The sequence below is a fragment of the Meleagris gallopavo genome, chromosome 6 (genome assembly GCF_905368555.1).
Source record: "Meleagris gallopavo chromosome 6, MGAL_WU_HG_1.1, whole genome shotgun sequence".
NCBI classification, from domain to species: domain Eukaryota; kingdom Metazoa; phylum Chordata; class Aves; order Galliformes; family Phasianidae; genus Meleagris; species Meleagris gallopavo.
This window is the reverse complement of record NC_139409.1, coordinates 41,956,848-41,973,547: the sequence shown is the minus strand read 5'-3', so window position 1 is coordinate 41,973,547 and position 16,700 is coordinate 41,956,848. Positions and strand designations below refer to the sequence as shown.

Sequence of the window (16,700 nt, the reverse complement as noted above, 5' to 3'; positions counted from 1 at the left end):
AAATGAAGCAACTTGGGCCCCAGCAGCTTAAGTTCTTTCACCATTTTATCTCATAACCTCAGCAGTCCTTGCCAGAATGAGGTCCTGGTTTCAGGTAGGAGTTACTACCTCTCGGTGCTGCACTGGCTGCTCTGTGGGCACGCTGTGTGCCACCACTCTGCATGGGATGGCAGCCGTGTGTGTAGCTGCCAGGTCAGCTCTTGCATTCAGCCTTCCTGGGGCACCACTGCTAAACAACACAAACTTATATAACTCATGATCTAAGCCCCGTGGAAAGGTTCCCAATGGCTTTAGCAAGCTTTGGACCAAGCTCTAATTACTGAAGACACAGTGGAAACTTTTGAGCTGCACATTCACATTTTCTACAGCCAATGGATATGCACAAAGGGCTCAATCTGGCGCTTGACCCTTTCTGGCCTCTGCTACCTCAGGCCTCGCAGCAAGACAGATACAGCCACCCTGAGCAGCACTTGGCAAACATTTTTCCTCTAGGAAGTCAAGAGGAGCTTTCTGTGCAGATGCGTACTGCTGGAGTCATTATTTCACACTGCTGTGGGCAAAGGAGGCACAGGGAGCAGCTTTACAAAGGACCCATTATCCACAGACCCGGGTCCGGGACGCACGTGGGCAGCGTGCAGGATCTGGAGCTCCCCGTGCTTCTGACCATCTCACCATACTTAGTGACAGTGAGGGTTATGCAAAGCCTGCTCAGAGCACCAGCAACATTATTGTTGCAAAGAAAGCTTTCTTCCCAACACAATTAACATATCATGCAGCTCCCTGCAAACCCAAAACATTATAGGCAGCAAAACGGATCGTTAATAGGTGGAAATTGCATAGAAAGTGCGTACGATTATTTTTGTTATGGTCATTTTCTTTGCAGTCTCTCAAAGCAATGTGATTTTCACACATAGTGCAGCAGCTGCTTTACAAACAAAGAGTTAAGCAAATGTCATCCCTATGACTGGTGGAGGAACCGAGGGAAGAAAAGTAGGTTACTCTGCATAGAAAATTTCTCTTCTCTGCCTATCAGTGGCTGTCATGCCAGCACTCACAGGTATTAACTTACAAGTTATTGTCTGCTTTCCCTTGTAAGCATGAGACAGTGCGATCAAGCCCAACTTCAGTACCCAAAGTATTTGATAAAATGTACAGAATGAGGCACATGAAGTAACAGCTCAATTTGCAGTAACGTAGCGCAGCATCAGCAGAAGCTCTGGAAATCACATGTATAAACACCAATTAAGCAGTGCTCACTGACATTCCCTGTGAAACAACATTAATGGTAGCTATGGTTTTCATGTAGCAAGTATGTCACGGTCCTTTAAGAACACAAAAACACTGCTGAACACCATTATTGTTCCTAAGGTGCATTTCCATCAGAGATTTCAAGAGACTGATTCCGCAAATAAAAACTCATTTCTGGTCCTCCAGGCATCTCCACAATGAGTGATACAAACACTATAGTCTCATGCAGTTACAGAGCAGGCATCTCTCCATTCATTTCCCTCCTGCACTGACGACTCACAGATAGCATGGGTATCAGTGTCTTAGAAATGATTTTGATCTCCTATCTAAATACATACAGACATCCAAGCTGTTGATCCTCCCAGAAAGGCTCACTGACAACCCAGGACAATGATAATTATTGAGGGGAGGGTAATAGAAAGAAAGAACGTGACTCCAGCTGCTCAAGATAATCACTTACCTGAAAATATCATTTGGACTTGTCAGCAGACATCCTCACCTGCTCACATCACACAGATTTGGAAGCTTCATCGCTCAGTAGAGAAAGGAAAAATACATCTTCTCCCTAACGAGGCAGCTGCAGGCAGGAGTTGCTGTTATTGTTGGAACTGGTTTGGAGGAATGAGGACAGAGACAGCCCAGGCAGGCGTGTCTTGCAGGGCTGTGCAGCGAGAGAGCTCGCTCCTTTATGAGTACCTTTGGAACTGCAAAGATCACTTACGGAGCCAGTCCCCCTCTCTGTGAGCAGATCGAAGAGCTGCTTGGTATTCCAGCTTGGTTCCCCATCAAGTCCAGATACAGTTTGTCTGACACGGGTCTATTCAGACGCCAGAGGATTGCTGGCAGTTCTTGTTCTCCGGGAACAAAACAGCAACAAGCACCCCAGCTGCACGTCCTTGTGAGACTGCTCCTTCCCTCTTTCGAGGCAGAGTGCCCTCCCTCCAGTGCAGCACTGAGCTTTTTGTGTCTGGATGGATTTACAGATCCACCTCCTGCTTCTGTACCCCCACCAGATTTTCCACTTCGTTCAATTATCTCTAATGGTATTAATAATCCTGTCAGAGGAAAATATGTGGAATGAAATAGGGATCCTCTTCTCTCCTTTGCCATCAAAATGCATGTTCTATATTTTATGATATTTCCATTCCTCAGTGATGAATGGGTAGTTTCTACTTTGTACCCATCAAATAAGTCCACAAATCCTGTGATTCTTAAGCCATAATCCTGCCTCACCTTCTTCTGCTCGGGCACAGCTGACTGTCTGGAAGTACACACAGCCCAAAGAGCACAGAAATGTGCTCTGTTCATCCAAATCCCTGAGAAGGCATGGGCAAAAGCTGAGTACAACAAGTTTGGGGCTGCAAGAAGTCCCCCAACAATCCCCACTCCTCAGTCTTTGATCAAAGTCCCCATCACACTCAAACAGCCCAAGCAATTTGTTACATGGGACCTCACAGAATTTGTCCCTAATATTTTGCAAAGCCAGTTCTCCCTTCTCTCTTATCATATGGGTTCACAAAGGAGTGACACCACGACAACGGGTTTGAGGTTTGGCAGAGCCAACAGCAACAGGACCTCAGAGTGTGACCCCAGTGGTGACTTTAGGAGCATACAGTCCCTCTGAGGAAGTCTGGGCAGGTGCATATACCATATCACAAGTGTATTTTTCCCCTATTTACACACAGAGTATCTTCACAACCACGATTATTTCATGGAAGATGTGCAATGATGGAGTACAAACATTAATCTCAGATCTGCTTTGCATTTCTGTGCTCTTGTGCTGACATTCCTTTTCTCCCTGCCATTTGCAGTTCACTTTTCATCCCTAATGCTGCCATTCTGAAGGTTCCTCTAAATAAAGATACTCAGTGTATTATAGAAAAAATTGCTCTTTACAAATATCAGCTTGTTTAGCAGTTTCTGGAACTCAGGGTTATTAAGAGCTTGCTGCTGAAACAATGATTGAGCATGAAGCTGCAGCTGGTGTAACAGGAGAGCCGTGCCATGTATTTTAACCTTTGCTGGAGGATTTGCCACATCTGTAAGCAGTAACTCAGCACAGACTTCTTCCCTGTGTGCTGTCATGGATGGAAACATATGGCTCAAAGTTGCAGACCGTCATTTGGAATTTCACATGAAAACTGCTCACAAGGACAGGCGCCCTGTACATTCCCTTATCCAAAACCACACAGAACAAATCAAAAATAATGTTAAAAGCACACAGGTCTTCCCCACTCTGACAGCTTCCCCTTCACACAAAGCTTGTCCAGCCTCAGCTTTGCAAATGCACATCCCTTCCTTTGCAGCCTTTGCTTGGCAGCAGTTTTTGTTGGCAGGATGCTGTTGCCAAGGGAGACAGAAAGGATGTGCAGCTGGCTTCTCTTTCACCTGCACTTAGTGCTGCTGATCCTATTTATGTTGCTGCAGAACCTCTGGCTTCTGAGAGATCTACCATCAATGTCACCGGACCTTCTGAAGAGTTTTGACAATGACACAAATAGCCGAGGCCTCTGATGGAAGGCCTAAAATAGGATCTTGCCAAAGAGAGGATGTAGTTGACTCAGTGATGTCATGGATGCTGACTCAAGCAAGGGTATCCATTTCATAACCAGCAATAAAAAGGGGGAAAAGAGGATTTAGAGTCATCTTAGCAATGGTTTCTGACAACTTCCCAAAGCAGCTCAGCTATGTCAAAGTTAGATTCCTGAGGTAGCCGTGGCTCTGGCAGGCAATTCACCTCATCACGAAGTATCTCTGAGCTGCCACAGGTTGACTTGCACCCTAGAGGGGTTCTCTCTTACTCTGATGAAAAGGGGTCCTACAGGAGATGATGAGCCTTAACTAGATATCCACCTTCCGGATGATGAAAGTTAGGCGAAATTAATCCCACCCCATATCCCTCTATCTACTTAGATGGCATCGTCACAAAGCAAAAAGAGGATTTGTTCAGAAAAATAAAGGGATTAATAAAAGTGGTGTCTGAAAAGGTAAAACACAGTCTACGTATTGTGATACTTTCCAGCAGAGGAAGTCTTACCACTTTGGACATTCATAACCAGCTTCTTCTCTACACAGGACACAGCCTTAGAGAGCAGCACCTCATTGGCATGAAGTGTGGATGAGGGCAGGGGTTGGAGCCTTACCATGGTGATGCTTTAGGAAGCACTTTTTCCCATAGTAGAGGGTAAGTGACAAGCCCTGATTTGGCTGAAGCATGCTGTCAATGATCTGTGCCTGATCCTGCATGCACAGTTGGTGCCTGCTGACCTGGAGAGCAGTGGTGGTGTGGCGGAGCTTCTTGGTGTCCATTCCTTTCCAAATCCTTGCAGTTTTAAGTAACCAGGTCACAGACTTCTGATTCCAGCACCAGGAGACATAGGAGACATGTCTTTGCCCAAACTAATTTCTTGGGGCTGATGCACCAGCTCTTACTAATTTATACATCAACTTACTTATCAATCAAGAACATTCATTCTAGGTTCAAGATAGTCTTTCATTACAGCACAGTCATTTTTAGCCTGTCTATCTGAAGGAAATGCAGTTTATTACCAGGTTCTTCTTCTTTTTGTCCCTTTTCCCCAGTAACTTTGCTCCATGGCTGATTTCAAGTACTGTAACACGCCATATGAAATCTGGCAAGGAGGCAGAACAGAGAACCTGACTTGTGAATCCCCTTGCTCTGATGCTGCAGACATTTATTTCCCCACTTGCAAAAGCTGTTTTCCAATTCTCCTGTTGCAGTTACAAAAACATTGGTGCTGCAGCCAGACGGAATGTTACAGCTATGCACAGCCTGACTTCTACAACCCCTTAAGGTATTTCAGTCCTTTCATCTGTTCACTGAAAGTAATGTGGGTGATTTATTACTTATGCCCCCTTCAAACTCATTATTACCTCCAAGTGCCTGGTTATCCCTCGGTTCGATCTCAAATGAGAGCTTGTAATGAGGAGCCTTCACTGATTTGTTATGAGAACATGTAACACACAATTAGAAAGCAACTTGGGCATAAACTATTACATTTACGGGCAAGAAGTCTTTGCTTTGATTTTTGACCATTGCTCAGTTTAAGGAAAAGGGACACTGTGCTTCAGAGAGAGTAAATGATCTGCTAAGGGCTTGTGCTGTTAATCACTGCCTCTGTGAATGCCTTCACCTTTTGGGCAAGTGAGAACCAAACCAAGTCAGGATCAAGGGTCAGCATTTTCAGTATGGGAGATGGCTTCTAGCTTTGGGAAAAAAATGTGATTGTGACTAATTCCCAGGGCTGACCTGGCTAGAAGTGGTAGGGAGGGTTTCCATACTCAGATTTTCTCCTGTGAGTGCAGCCCATGGATGTGAGATTACACCTAAAGCAGCCAGAAAGCTATCTGCTGGGTTCTAAAGGGCTGGGAAAGTCTCTGGAGTGTGTGTATGTAAGGCTGCTAGGGAAAAAGTGAGTTGTGATGCTCAGTGCTGTCTGAACCCTGACAGTGGCAGGGCTGTGCATAGTGTGAGGATGTACCAAGAGAAAAGGGTGGGATCAAGTTCCATTCTTGAAAATATCAGCTGCTCACTGCAAGGATCAGGAAGGTCTGTTTTGTTCTATGAGGTGATTTGAAAGATTATACAGATAGTGAGATATGGATTTTTTCTGCCAACCTTTGAAGCTAGGTATTGGCTGGGAAGGAATGATGGTCCAAGGTGCTGCCGTAAATCATAGGTTCTTCTAAGTAAGGTCACAGCAGCTGCTGGATATAATTTCTGCTAACAAGAGCAGACTCTGGTGCTAGTATTTCAGTATCGTTGCTCCTGAATGAGATTCAATAGCTGGAGATATGCAGTATCATACACAAAGAACACCAGGTGAGGAGGTGATACAGTGTACTCGATTAGTCAGAGGATTAGTAATTCTACTAGAAATATACATGATGTTGCAATAAGGATCTCACTTCAAAAAATATGCTCTGTTAACTCATTTCTGCAATTCATATTCCCTGTTCAGCACAAATGCTATTACAATGCAGTGCAATGTTTCACCCTTCCATGTGGATGGCACTTTTTACATGCACACTGGCCACTTTAAAGAATTCCACTACCAATATCTGTGTATTGCTTCTGTATGTTATTTTGAGCATGCTTTGTTCTTCCCTTTCCATCAGAACACACTGCATGTCCAAAACACCATTTGCAGTCAATGAGGGTTACAAAGACTTTACAAATCAGAGTCAAGTCAAATCACTAATTTTCAAGTGATTTTCTGTTCTTACAGGGATACTTGCATGAAGTGTGTACTGAAGAGATAATACATATGGATAAAACTTTAAACATGAAAACCTTTCCTTTATGTGTTTATGTGTTCACAGTGAACTTGAGTCATTGGAGTTTCATCCTGCCTCAGATGGGAAAAGGTAGTGCTGTCACATCTTTCTCTGAACCAATGACACAGAATCACTGTTTAGACAATACTACTAATAAACATAAGCTCTACAGTAGCATTATTCACACAGTACTTTACAAGTTACCTATTTTATTTGTCTCCTTCCTTCTTTCTGGCTAACTCTGCTTTTATATACAGAAAAGAATCTACTCCACCCACTCCTGAAATACCATCACTCTGCACCTGGTTTTATTTTGGAAGGAAATTGTATTGACAACCTTAAACCTTCTGATTATTCATGCACCAGCCCTTGTGAAGAGATTACAGGCATCAGCTTTGCTGTCTCGTCCTGTCAGCACATGGCCATTTGGGGATTCTTTGGGAGCTCAGCCTGGCTGTTCACCCAGCCCTGACTCCTGTTTCCCTAATACCTGTTGTGTTGTTGGTGACAGGATGCAGACAACTTATCTCACTTTCCCCTGTGATAACTGAGAGCTTTCTGGTCCCATCCTTTGAGGCATTCAAGGCCAGGCTGGATGGGGCCCTGGACAGCCTGTTCCAGTGGGTGGCAGCCCTTCCCATAGGTTTCCCCTCTAACCCAAGCCATTCTGTGATTCTCTGACTCTGATTCCATGATTTTACATGGCTGCTGTGCTGCAGCCAGAGGCAGAGCAGTGCATGATGCCCCGGTAGGAGTACAGAAATGCCATGCAATGAGAAGCTCCAATTTTGAGTGGTTTCAGTGTCTGCCTCAGCAGCAGCAGCTGGCCTCACTGCACTGCCCTTTGTCTGTACAACTGATGTGCTCCCAGGGGGGAATGTTCCTGGCACATCTGGAACAATTTTTTTTAAAAAAAAATTTTAAACCCAATTGTGTGTTGTTTCTTCCAAAAAGATGCAAGCGTAATTGTACCAAGTGATGCATTTGGAAAGACAAATTCATCCCTGCCATAGATAATAACATGTTTCTGCCGATTATCCCTCTCTCAGGCAGGCTTTCCTTTGGTCTGGACTTAATTTATTAATACACAAAACATAACCTTGAAGCTGGGGCACAGCAGAACTGTGACAAGTTGTGAACTTTAGGTTGGAGCATTGTGGATGAGCTACAATTAAACATTGCTCTGGGTTCTCCGCAGACACGTGCTGGAGTAGCTGAATGGCAATCAGATGTTACAATCCCATGAAATGTAATGATAATGCTGACAGGAGTGTCTTGTCACACTTTGCACTTACTACATTTTCCCTTTTCTCCCTCTTGTTTTAAGCATCCCTAGCTGTCATTGCACTGGAGCAGTAAAATGATTCCCGGAGTAAAGGGAAACACAGGGAAGTGATCCTGCTTGGAGCCAGGATGCTTAGTGTGGCATATCTACGTGGAAGCTGCAGGAGGACATCAGTCTTTGCATTAACATTAACTACCGTGGATAAGAGAATATATTAGCAACAGCTTCACTAAAGGTCAGGACACAGAGAAGGAAAATCAAGAAGCATTATACAGACATAATTTTAAGGTAAAGTGCTGAGTTTCAGCCTCATTCGATCTGAGTTGAAAGGACTAGATGGAAATAAATAAAGGCAAGGCGTGCTTGAGGGATCAATTAGAGGGCCATCAATAGCAGTATCAGGGAACGCCTGTGGGAAAAATGGTGGCTTCTGCTACAGGGGTGTAAATCAGGACAACCATGCCAAAATTAGTCACATTATTCAGCATGTAAATGACTCTGAGAGGAGAACACAGGAAAACTAAAGGAAATAGCAAAGATAAAATATGACTGGCAGCTGAAGACCAATGTCTCCAAAGGAGAAACAGGAAACTGTGAAGACTAACAGCAATTAATAACCGGAATGTGCAGACAGAGGAGCAGAGGGGATCAGGTTTTGTTCTCTCCCAGCTACAGCGCTGGTGGCCACAGGCAGCAGTCCCAGCCATCCCAACCATTCCAACCAGGAAGCCATCAGACCACCACCATCTGGCTGCTTCACTGCATCCTTCATGTGATTTGTTGGAAATCTATGTCTCAGTCAAGCAGAATATTTAAACAGAACTCCAGTACTTTTCATATCAAAAATATAGAAAGCAGTTGCTAGGTCCAGGAATGTTAAAAAACAAGTTATCACCTGGCATGCAGCAAGGTCATGACACAAAGCTGGGGTTAAAGTGTTGATCTGCCTGATGGTAGGAAGGCCCTACAGAGAGGCCTGGATCAATGGCCTGAGACCAACTGTGTGAGCTTCAACAAGACCAAGTGTTGAATACTTTGTTTGAATACTGCACTTTGGTCACAGCAACCCTATGCACTGCTACAGGCTTGGAGCAAAGTGGCTGGGAAGATGCATGGAGGAAAAGGATCTGGTGGTGCTGGTGGATGGCTGACTGCACATGAGCCAGCAGTTTGCACAGGTGGCCAAGAAGGCCTACAGCATCCTGGCTTGTATCAGAAACAGTGCAGCCAGCAAGAGCAGGGAGGTGATCGCCCCTCTGTACTCAGCTCCGGTGAGGCCGCACCTCGAGTGCTGTGTTCAGTTTGATCCCCTCACTACAAGAAGGACACTGAGGGCCTGGAGCAGTGTCCAGAGAAGGGCAACAAAAGTGTGAGTTCCACCCCTTTGCTTCATATGCTCTTCCATGTCAGACACCATTCTGTCATACTGCTCCTCTGCTGCCATCTCTCACGTGGCAACAACATGTAATGGAATACTGGTGGGAAGGTTTTTAACCCCTACTGCCATACCACCAATACTGGCCTCTGATGTTGCAGACCAACATAACAAAATAGCAGGCTTTACTTTCGGAGCAGCTCTTGTAAAATATATACAATACAAAGCAACAAAACCATAAAACTAGCGGGATGTTTGACCTTGTTTTTGTGAAACTAATGTGCCAGTATGATTTGATGGCAGTGGCTGCAATTCGTAGTGAGTTCTCAAGGTGCTCGTCACTTTGTATGAAGTTTTACTTTTTCCGCGCTTCATTCATTACAACAATTGCTCAATAATATGCATACTACCAAAAGAAATGACATGAATAAGGCGTGACTGTGAAGTGAGGGATATTTTTCTCTTTGAAGAGAGGTCTTATAAAAGTCCAGTAAAGGGATATGATCCAATTTTGAGTTGAATAGTCGATTGCAACTCTATACATTCCACTTGAAAATTTGCAGGTAATGTTGACTGAAAATGGAGTCAAAACATGAAATGATCATCCTTTGGGCAACCTTGAAGCCTATTCTCACATTCCTGTATCAAAACAAAGAGCACAGCTGCATATTTCTCACTGTTCACAGGATGGTGTTTAGCCCAATGTACCAAACTGCACACAATTATCTGCCATCAATTTACTTAGCTCCTGTGCTGTTACAGGCATAGAGCATGGATTGTTGAAGGGACGTACAGCATGCAGATGCACTGCTCCACCATTCTGCTGGCTTATTTACTGTATATTTATTCAAAGGTGTCCCTGCCCGGAGCTGTTCCTGCATTCTCATTCACTGTCAGTTACATTGCCAGAAACACGGCAGCACCTACAGCAACGTTACTATTGCATTACAGCTATTTCCTTAAGATGACCTTGGGTCTGAGATATTTATCAGCGGGGAAATAAAACAAAAAGAGAGGGGAAAAAAACGAGATACAGTAGCAGTTTGCAACGATTTGTGAAGGTGATGTGATCCAAGCTTGCAAACTGCAGGCAAACACATCGTGCTCGCTAAGGCAGTATAAAGGATCTCTTCCTTAGAGCTCTGTGTCAAGTTATGCCTCTGCCTAAATTAATGCTCCCAATTAGTCCTGTTTTATTGTGCATCCATCACAGGAGATTCACTGTTATGGCTCTGAACAATACAGATCCATATACTGGTAATTATGAAAAAAATACATTTAGCATGATGCAAATGTTTCATATTTATCAGCAGTGCCTTGGGCCCTCTACCATTTTTTTCTGACATATTTTTAATTTCCTTAGTCAAATTAATCTTTGCTTTTAGTAAATAAGTGCATTCAAGAACTCTTTGCACTGAGTTCAAGCTTGACTCCTGGTTGTTTTTTTTTTCAGCATATCTGTAGAAAGAAGCTCTAGCTGTACCATGGATGTGTCAAAGGCAGAGGCTGAAATTCCAAGCTACGTGGCACAGACCATGTAGAGGAAAAAGGGAATCCAGACTTATTCCTTGAATCTGCATCATTTTACCTAAGTCACTCAGTGCTGCTTCCAAACTTTCTCTTTTTTATGTGTAAAATCTTTGGCGTGTGTTAGAAATGCATGTGGAATAGCTTAGAAAGGACTGAAGTGATGGCGCAAGGATTGAATGTACTTAAGGCACAGACCAAAATTACGGTTCCAGAATAAGCCTGTGGTTTTTAAGAGACACATAACTGCCACAGTAATTATTTAATGGGGCTAAAACTTTCCAGGTTTGGAGTCGGTCCAGCTGTGATACATTTCCAGAAGACAGGAGGAGAAGGAGCAGTGCAAGACTCAGCCCTAAACTGAAGCAGAAGAATTGTACATCATCTGTGTGCTCACTGAAGCACAGGAGCAGCTGAGCAAAAAAGAGCCGCTCTCTGCAGAACATGATTGAAGGCTGGATATGATGACAATAGTCTTTGGGAGCTATTTTAAAAATGATCCCCAGAAACAAAATAAATGTATATGTTTTTTAAAATGAAATATTACAAGGAATTGTTGGAAACCAAAAGAAGTGATGCTAAGCTTTAACTTGAGCGAGGGCTTTCCTCTAGTTTCTTCCTGCTCTACAGAGTGGCTCCCTCCCTAAGACCCCTCTGATCCAGGAGGATTGTACGTGCAGCACTGAACTGTCCTAACATCTCTGTGTCATCATCTATCCCAGACCTTGATGCCAGTGTGGACAGAGACATGGATGAAGGAGAAAGGGCGTTGCTGGAAAGCCATACTTCTGGGTTCTTGGAATGGCTGCAAGAAAGATGTGCCCAAGGAGAGACTGAGTCACTGTGGAGACAGCTGCTCTGCTTCATTTCTGCATGAAAGGGAAATGTTTTAAATCTCACTCCCTTGATGGGTCCAGAACAGTAACAGCCTGGGCAGGAAGAGGGTAGATCAAGCTTTGGGCTACACTCAACACACAAGTTTTTCCTACTTGCTGCCATGCAGCCCAAATAGCAGCCTGAGAGAAGAACCACTCTGAGATCCTAGCAGGGATGAAACCAGCATGCTGCTACAGAAATTAGTCTTTAAAATCCTTCAAATTTTAATAAAGGTCAGTATCTTCTTCTACAACATGCTAAAATTTGTCCTGTGTGACTCAATGTAGGCTTTTAACTCCACAATGCAATAGCTTTTCCACTAAAGACTGAAGTCAAGAGTCAATGGATCATTGCTCTCCAGTCAGGGTTTGAATGGGTAGACGGAAGAGGATTATTTGCCTTTTCCTGCAGCATGACTTGTGGGACTCCATCTGGCCTATCATTTTGGATTTCTGGCACAGGCAACCCAAATTTGACCATCTTACACGCAATTGAGAGCAAAAGATCAGACCCTTAGCTCAATGAGTCATTTGGCCTTATGAAACCCAAAAAGCACAGACAACATGGAGCCATCCTGGGACTGGCTCTGTACCTGGAAAGTTGCAAGGCCAAGAACACTTCATTGTTGGATGATATTTTTAAGACTCACTTAAAGCCAGAAGTGCAGAGCAACCCCTTCAGAGCTCCAGCCTAACAACTGCAGCACAGTTCATTAACGGGATCATGTCAAAACGTGCTTTGCCCTATACTTCCCTCCTCAGACAGAACTGTTGAGCTACCAGCCTTAAACAAACACACTGATTGCAAGGAGAAAGAGGAAAGGGAAGAGAGAAGAGGAATAATATTTTTAGATGACAGGACAAAATAACCAATTGTAATCTCCATTTAAAAAAAAGAATCACCCATTCATTGTCAGGAATGAATATGATCAAACTCAACCTCCACAGAGTAATTGTTGCTGATGGCGATTATGCAAATGCCATTCTTAACAAATGCCTGACGGTGTACATTTACATTTCTTTCAGTGAGGTGGATATGATTACGCTGAAGAGTCTTCTTGTCCAAAGAAGAAATCTCTGGATTGACAATCCATTCCTCCTGCACACTCACAGGCACGGGCAGGTAACAGCAGCAGTTGTAGGGGAAAAAGGCTGGGCACATCTGTGTTATTTTTATTAACATACACATTATATGTGATGCTTCACTTTTGTTATTGATAAACAGACTGGAAAAAAAAAATGTTATCTTTCATAGTTTAGATCCAAGCCCCTCTTCCAGTAAGCACATTAAGATCTTTCAACAGTCAGAAGTTAGAAAAAACTATTAATGCTGTCTGCACAAGAAAGACAGTCCCATGAATCAGGTGGAGAACGCTGAGATGGTCTGAAAAGTTCAAGCATTGTACTCTCCATTGGGACAGCAGATATAAATCCAGATTTGCAAGACTACTTGTTAAAACTGTAAAAGACCCAGGGCCAAACTGCCTCATAGGATGCAGCATGATCCAGACCTACAGCAAAACCTCATACCGAGTAAGCATGGTATACAGCTTATGAAGACTGAGGACATTTAAAAGGATGACTGTTCATGTGAAAAGGATGACTGCTCATGCGAAGTGAAGCCACAATCAGATTTACTTACCTCCAAACGTGCCTCACAATGACTGAGGCTCGGCTCTGTCAAGTGCTCTGACTGGTTAACAAGAAACAAAATAATCTGGAACAGAACGGATGAGACTTGATGTTGATGCACCAACCTGAGCTAAATCCTGCTGCTGGCTGAGCAGAACGCTGCTGCAAGGGATGGCAGAAAACGGTTGTAGGAGAACTTGACTTCCTAAGCTCATCTGACACAGGACATGACAATCCGATAATGGGCAGGGACTGGAAAAATCCACTCTCTGTAAATATGCTACACATAGAAGAAGTTTTAGCATGCCTTATTCCTTTTAACCATTTGCAGCTTACGATCTCAAGATAAAGGGGCAATTTACCGAAGGGCTCCATTGGTGAAATTTTGTGGCATTTCATTTGAGCCCTCAGCTTGACAGAAACAATGTTTCCCTAATGAAAACCCCATACCAAAGGCTGGCTCAAACCCACTCAACGGATTTATGTGACTGATCTCACAACATTTTTATTTAATCAAATACAATCCATGCATGTGTTCTGCATTTCTAAAAAATGGAAGATTTTCCCAAGTACATCTTTTTCCATGTCACTAACTTGTAATAATGTGGAAGCCCCAAACTGACACTTAAATGACAGCATTAACTCTTCAGTTACTGCTGACTGGAATGGGAAGGACCATTAGAGAGATCTCTGCAGATAGCTGGTGGAGAGCATTGCTGTGGGGAAGGAAAGGAAGAAGGAAGGGCAGAGGAGATGTTCTAGGACAGGGAGGAGGGAGAAAGATGGAGATAGGAATAAGGGGAATAGAGAAAAATGAAATGGTAGGGTGTGTATATTTTCTAACAGTAATATTGAATATGAGAAATAAATGGGTACAAGAACTAAATAACGTTATCTGCAATTGTTCTATTTCTGATCATTGTGCTAACCTCCCACTGATATGGCTGAGATACTTCCTCTGAGCTGAGTGCACATTATTTGTACTTCAACTCACAGATTGGCATCAGAGCACGAGTTGGGCCTTTCATGCAGAATAAATCTGACATTCTTCCTTTCAATCTCTGTTTAGCATTTGAGGAAAAAAACCAAGCTTTTTCATAAATATGAACAGGATGTGCCAAAATGAATCTGCCCTCAGAATGGCATTTTAGTGGGGCTGCACTGCTGCAACTCAAAGCAAAATTTGGCCTTCGACTCTAATTGCTCCCAACTCTAGAAGTACTGAATCGATTTTATTCAGACATGAACTGTTTTCTCCTTCATCACCGAGGTCTATAAAACAAGCCGAGTTCAAATTTCCTACCGTCAGCTCTTCTTGAGTTATAAGGGCAGAGAAGCTGCAACCGGAACAAATAGGAATAGCTGGTTTCTCTTCACGCCCACATATCATAAAAACAGCTAAGTTGATTTTGCTGAGAGTTCTCAAAAATATTCACCTTTAGGCTGGAGTTAAGCCTGAGAAGTACCTTGCCCCACCTGAGGAATGTGCTTTGGGAAATTTGGAGCAGCTGAAAAATGGAGGGGAGCCTGGAAACAGAAAGTGAGCTGAATCTATAATAGTGGTTTATTTTCACAGGACTAATAAACAATTCTCAATTCTTGGCCATAAATTAGCTTTGTAAGGATGCAACATGTTCCTGAGTGGGCCTGTGGCTTTCTTCTTTCCTAGAAGAGACATTTTTGGTCTGAGATCAGATATTCATAGGCTGTTTGGGGTGATTTTAATCTGTTCCATATGTCTGGCAGACAGAACTCTGCCACGATGACCACTGGGAACATCTGCACGGCTTTACCCAGCTCCTCACTCCCCGCCACCTTCAGCAGAGCTCTCTTTCAGGTTCGGCCTCACAGCCAGAACCACATGAGCTGCTGCAAAGCCTGTCCTGTGGTTTTATCATCACCCAGTGCAATGATGGCTTTTACATCAAGACACATCTTGATCCCATCACTCTGTCAGGCACTGCAGGGACACTGCAGTTGTCGTGACTTGCTAACCCATTCATTTTTCAAGAAACATTTGAGCCCACACTCATCTTCTGCAACTTTGGAAAGAGCAAAACAGATTTATTAAAATTTGAGTCTGTGGAAGCAAAAGCCCCAGGTCTGTCTGCTCATAATGGAGGACGCTACTTCAAATAGGAATTTAAGCTTGGTGCCTAAAAACTGACCTCCTTTGTTGCACATGATGCACAGAATAGCAGCAAAGGCTGTTTTAGTTCTAGATGTCCCTGTTTGGCTCAAAAATATTCGCACTTAAAAATGTTCTGAGCATCGCTGCACGCACATCCTTAGCCAAAGGCACTGATTACAGAACACCATGTATGTTACCCTGCTTCATGTGTCACTCCCAGGACAGGGAGTCTCCAGCAGAGCGTGCAGCCACTGAAGATATCACATGGGGCCACCATGTGAAAACATGTCATTACTCAGTTGTCATGCTGTCAAACGCTGCAAGCACTCACTGCTCTAGTGAGCCATGAATGACTCTGTTTGCTCCTGATCAAGCTCTTCTGGCAGACACAGGAATACTGAGGCAGAAGTGCCCATACCAAAAGATGCCGAGGTGCTGCAGGCTGGTTTGGGGGCAATCGAGGGCAAGTATTGTGGGCAGAAGACAGCATTTCCTCAAGGACCCATGTATGTGCCCTGCTGTTTTGGCTTCAAGCTGCTGAGACAAAAAGCTGGCACAGTCCCCTGATGCTACAAGGAATCCCCATTGAGTTCATCCCCACACTAACACTCATAATGAGTTGCAGGGGAGCAGGACCTGTCCTACGAGGCACTTGTGATGCACTGACATTACAGAGATTACAGAAGCAGAGCTGAGAGCAGATTCTGACACATGCTCTTCTGTCTGATTTCAGAAGTTAACTGCAATAATGAAGCATCCTGTTTGGAAATGAGTTACAGGGTATGCATATTTATGGGGCTGTGCTACCCCAGGTGCACACATACAACTCCCATTTAGCTGATGTAGGAATGCTGAGAGGCAGAGAGACAAATTAGGAGGATGTTTACCACTCAGCAAAAATACAGCATTCTTATTTAAAAATAATATGATGATGCTATTTCTAAAACATCTGCAACACAGGGTTTTGCTGTCCTTCACACCAAATGAGTTACATTCAGGTGACGGGCGACCCTGTGCTTCTCCCTTGCTTCCCTCTGAGAGTGGGGTTTAGTACAGACTCAGTTGGCTGGGGTCTGCACATGGAGCAGCTCTCAGCAGACCTGGGGGTGCTCCTGCCGCTCGCAGTGCGAAACACAGCGCAGAAATGAATGATGCCTGTGGTGTAGGGAGCACTGATGCATCACTTGGGGCTAATTTGTTTTATGGATCCATTTCCCAAACACATAGTTAATGAGTCCACGATCTATAAACTACAAACCTCAAGCATGCTCCAAGTGACTGTGATGAGGTAGAACATCACGTGGTAGCTTCTTTCTTCGTAAGGCAGCA

At 43.8% G+C, this 16,700-nt stretch overlaps 1 protein-coding gene and 1 long non-coding RNA gene across 21 annotated transcripts in view; one reads left to right on the top strand and one right to left on the bottom strand.

Annotated features, from left to right (window-relative positions):
- TMEM108 (transmembrane protein 108) overlaps positions 1–16,700 on the bottom strand; it is a 235,736-nt gene that overhangs the window by 14,448 nt on the left and 204,588 nt on the right. Inside the window, exon 1 of one of the 8 annotated variants that reach the window (XM_003207248.5) lies at positions 1,709–3,104. The exons of the other annotated variants lie outside the window; for them this stretch is intronic. Within the exon in view, the coding sequence (XP_003207296.2) occupies positions 1,709–1,721 (13 nt within the window). The 5' untranslated portion in view covers positions 1,722–3,104. Of the gene's footprint in view, positions 1–1,708; positions 3,105–16,700 lie in introns of those variants that run through there. 8 annotated transcript variants of the gene reach the window in all.
- LOC104911546 (uncharacterized) overlaps positions 1–16,700 on the top strand; it is a 67,831-nt gene that overhangs the window by 35,420 nt on the left and 15,711 nt on the right. For 4 of the 13 annotated variants that reach the window (XR_014883988.1, XR_014883985.1, XR_014883984.1 and 1 more), the window contains 5 exons: positions 4,324–4,432; positions 4,831–5,063; positions 6,498–6,636; positions 7,874–8,119; positions 10,660–14,129. This is a non-coding gene — a long non-coding RNA (uncharacterized LOC104911546). Of the gene's footprint in view, positions 1–4,323; positions 4,433–4,830; positions 5,064–6,497; positions 6,637–7,873; positions 8,120–10,659; positions 14,130–16,700 lie in introns of those variants that run through there. The other 9 variants (XR_014883987.1, XR_014883986.1, XR_014883991.1 and 6 more) reach the window with 8 other exon arrangements.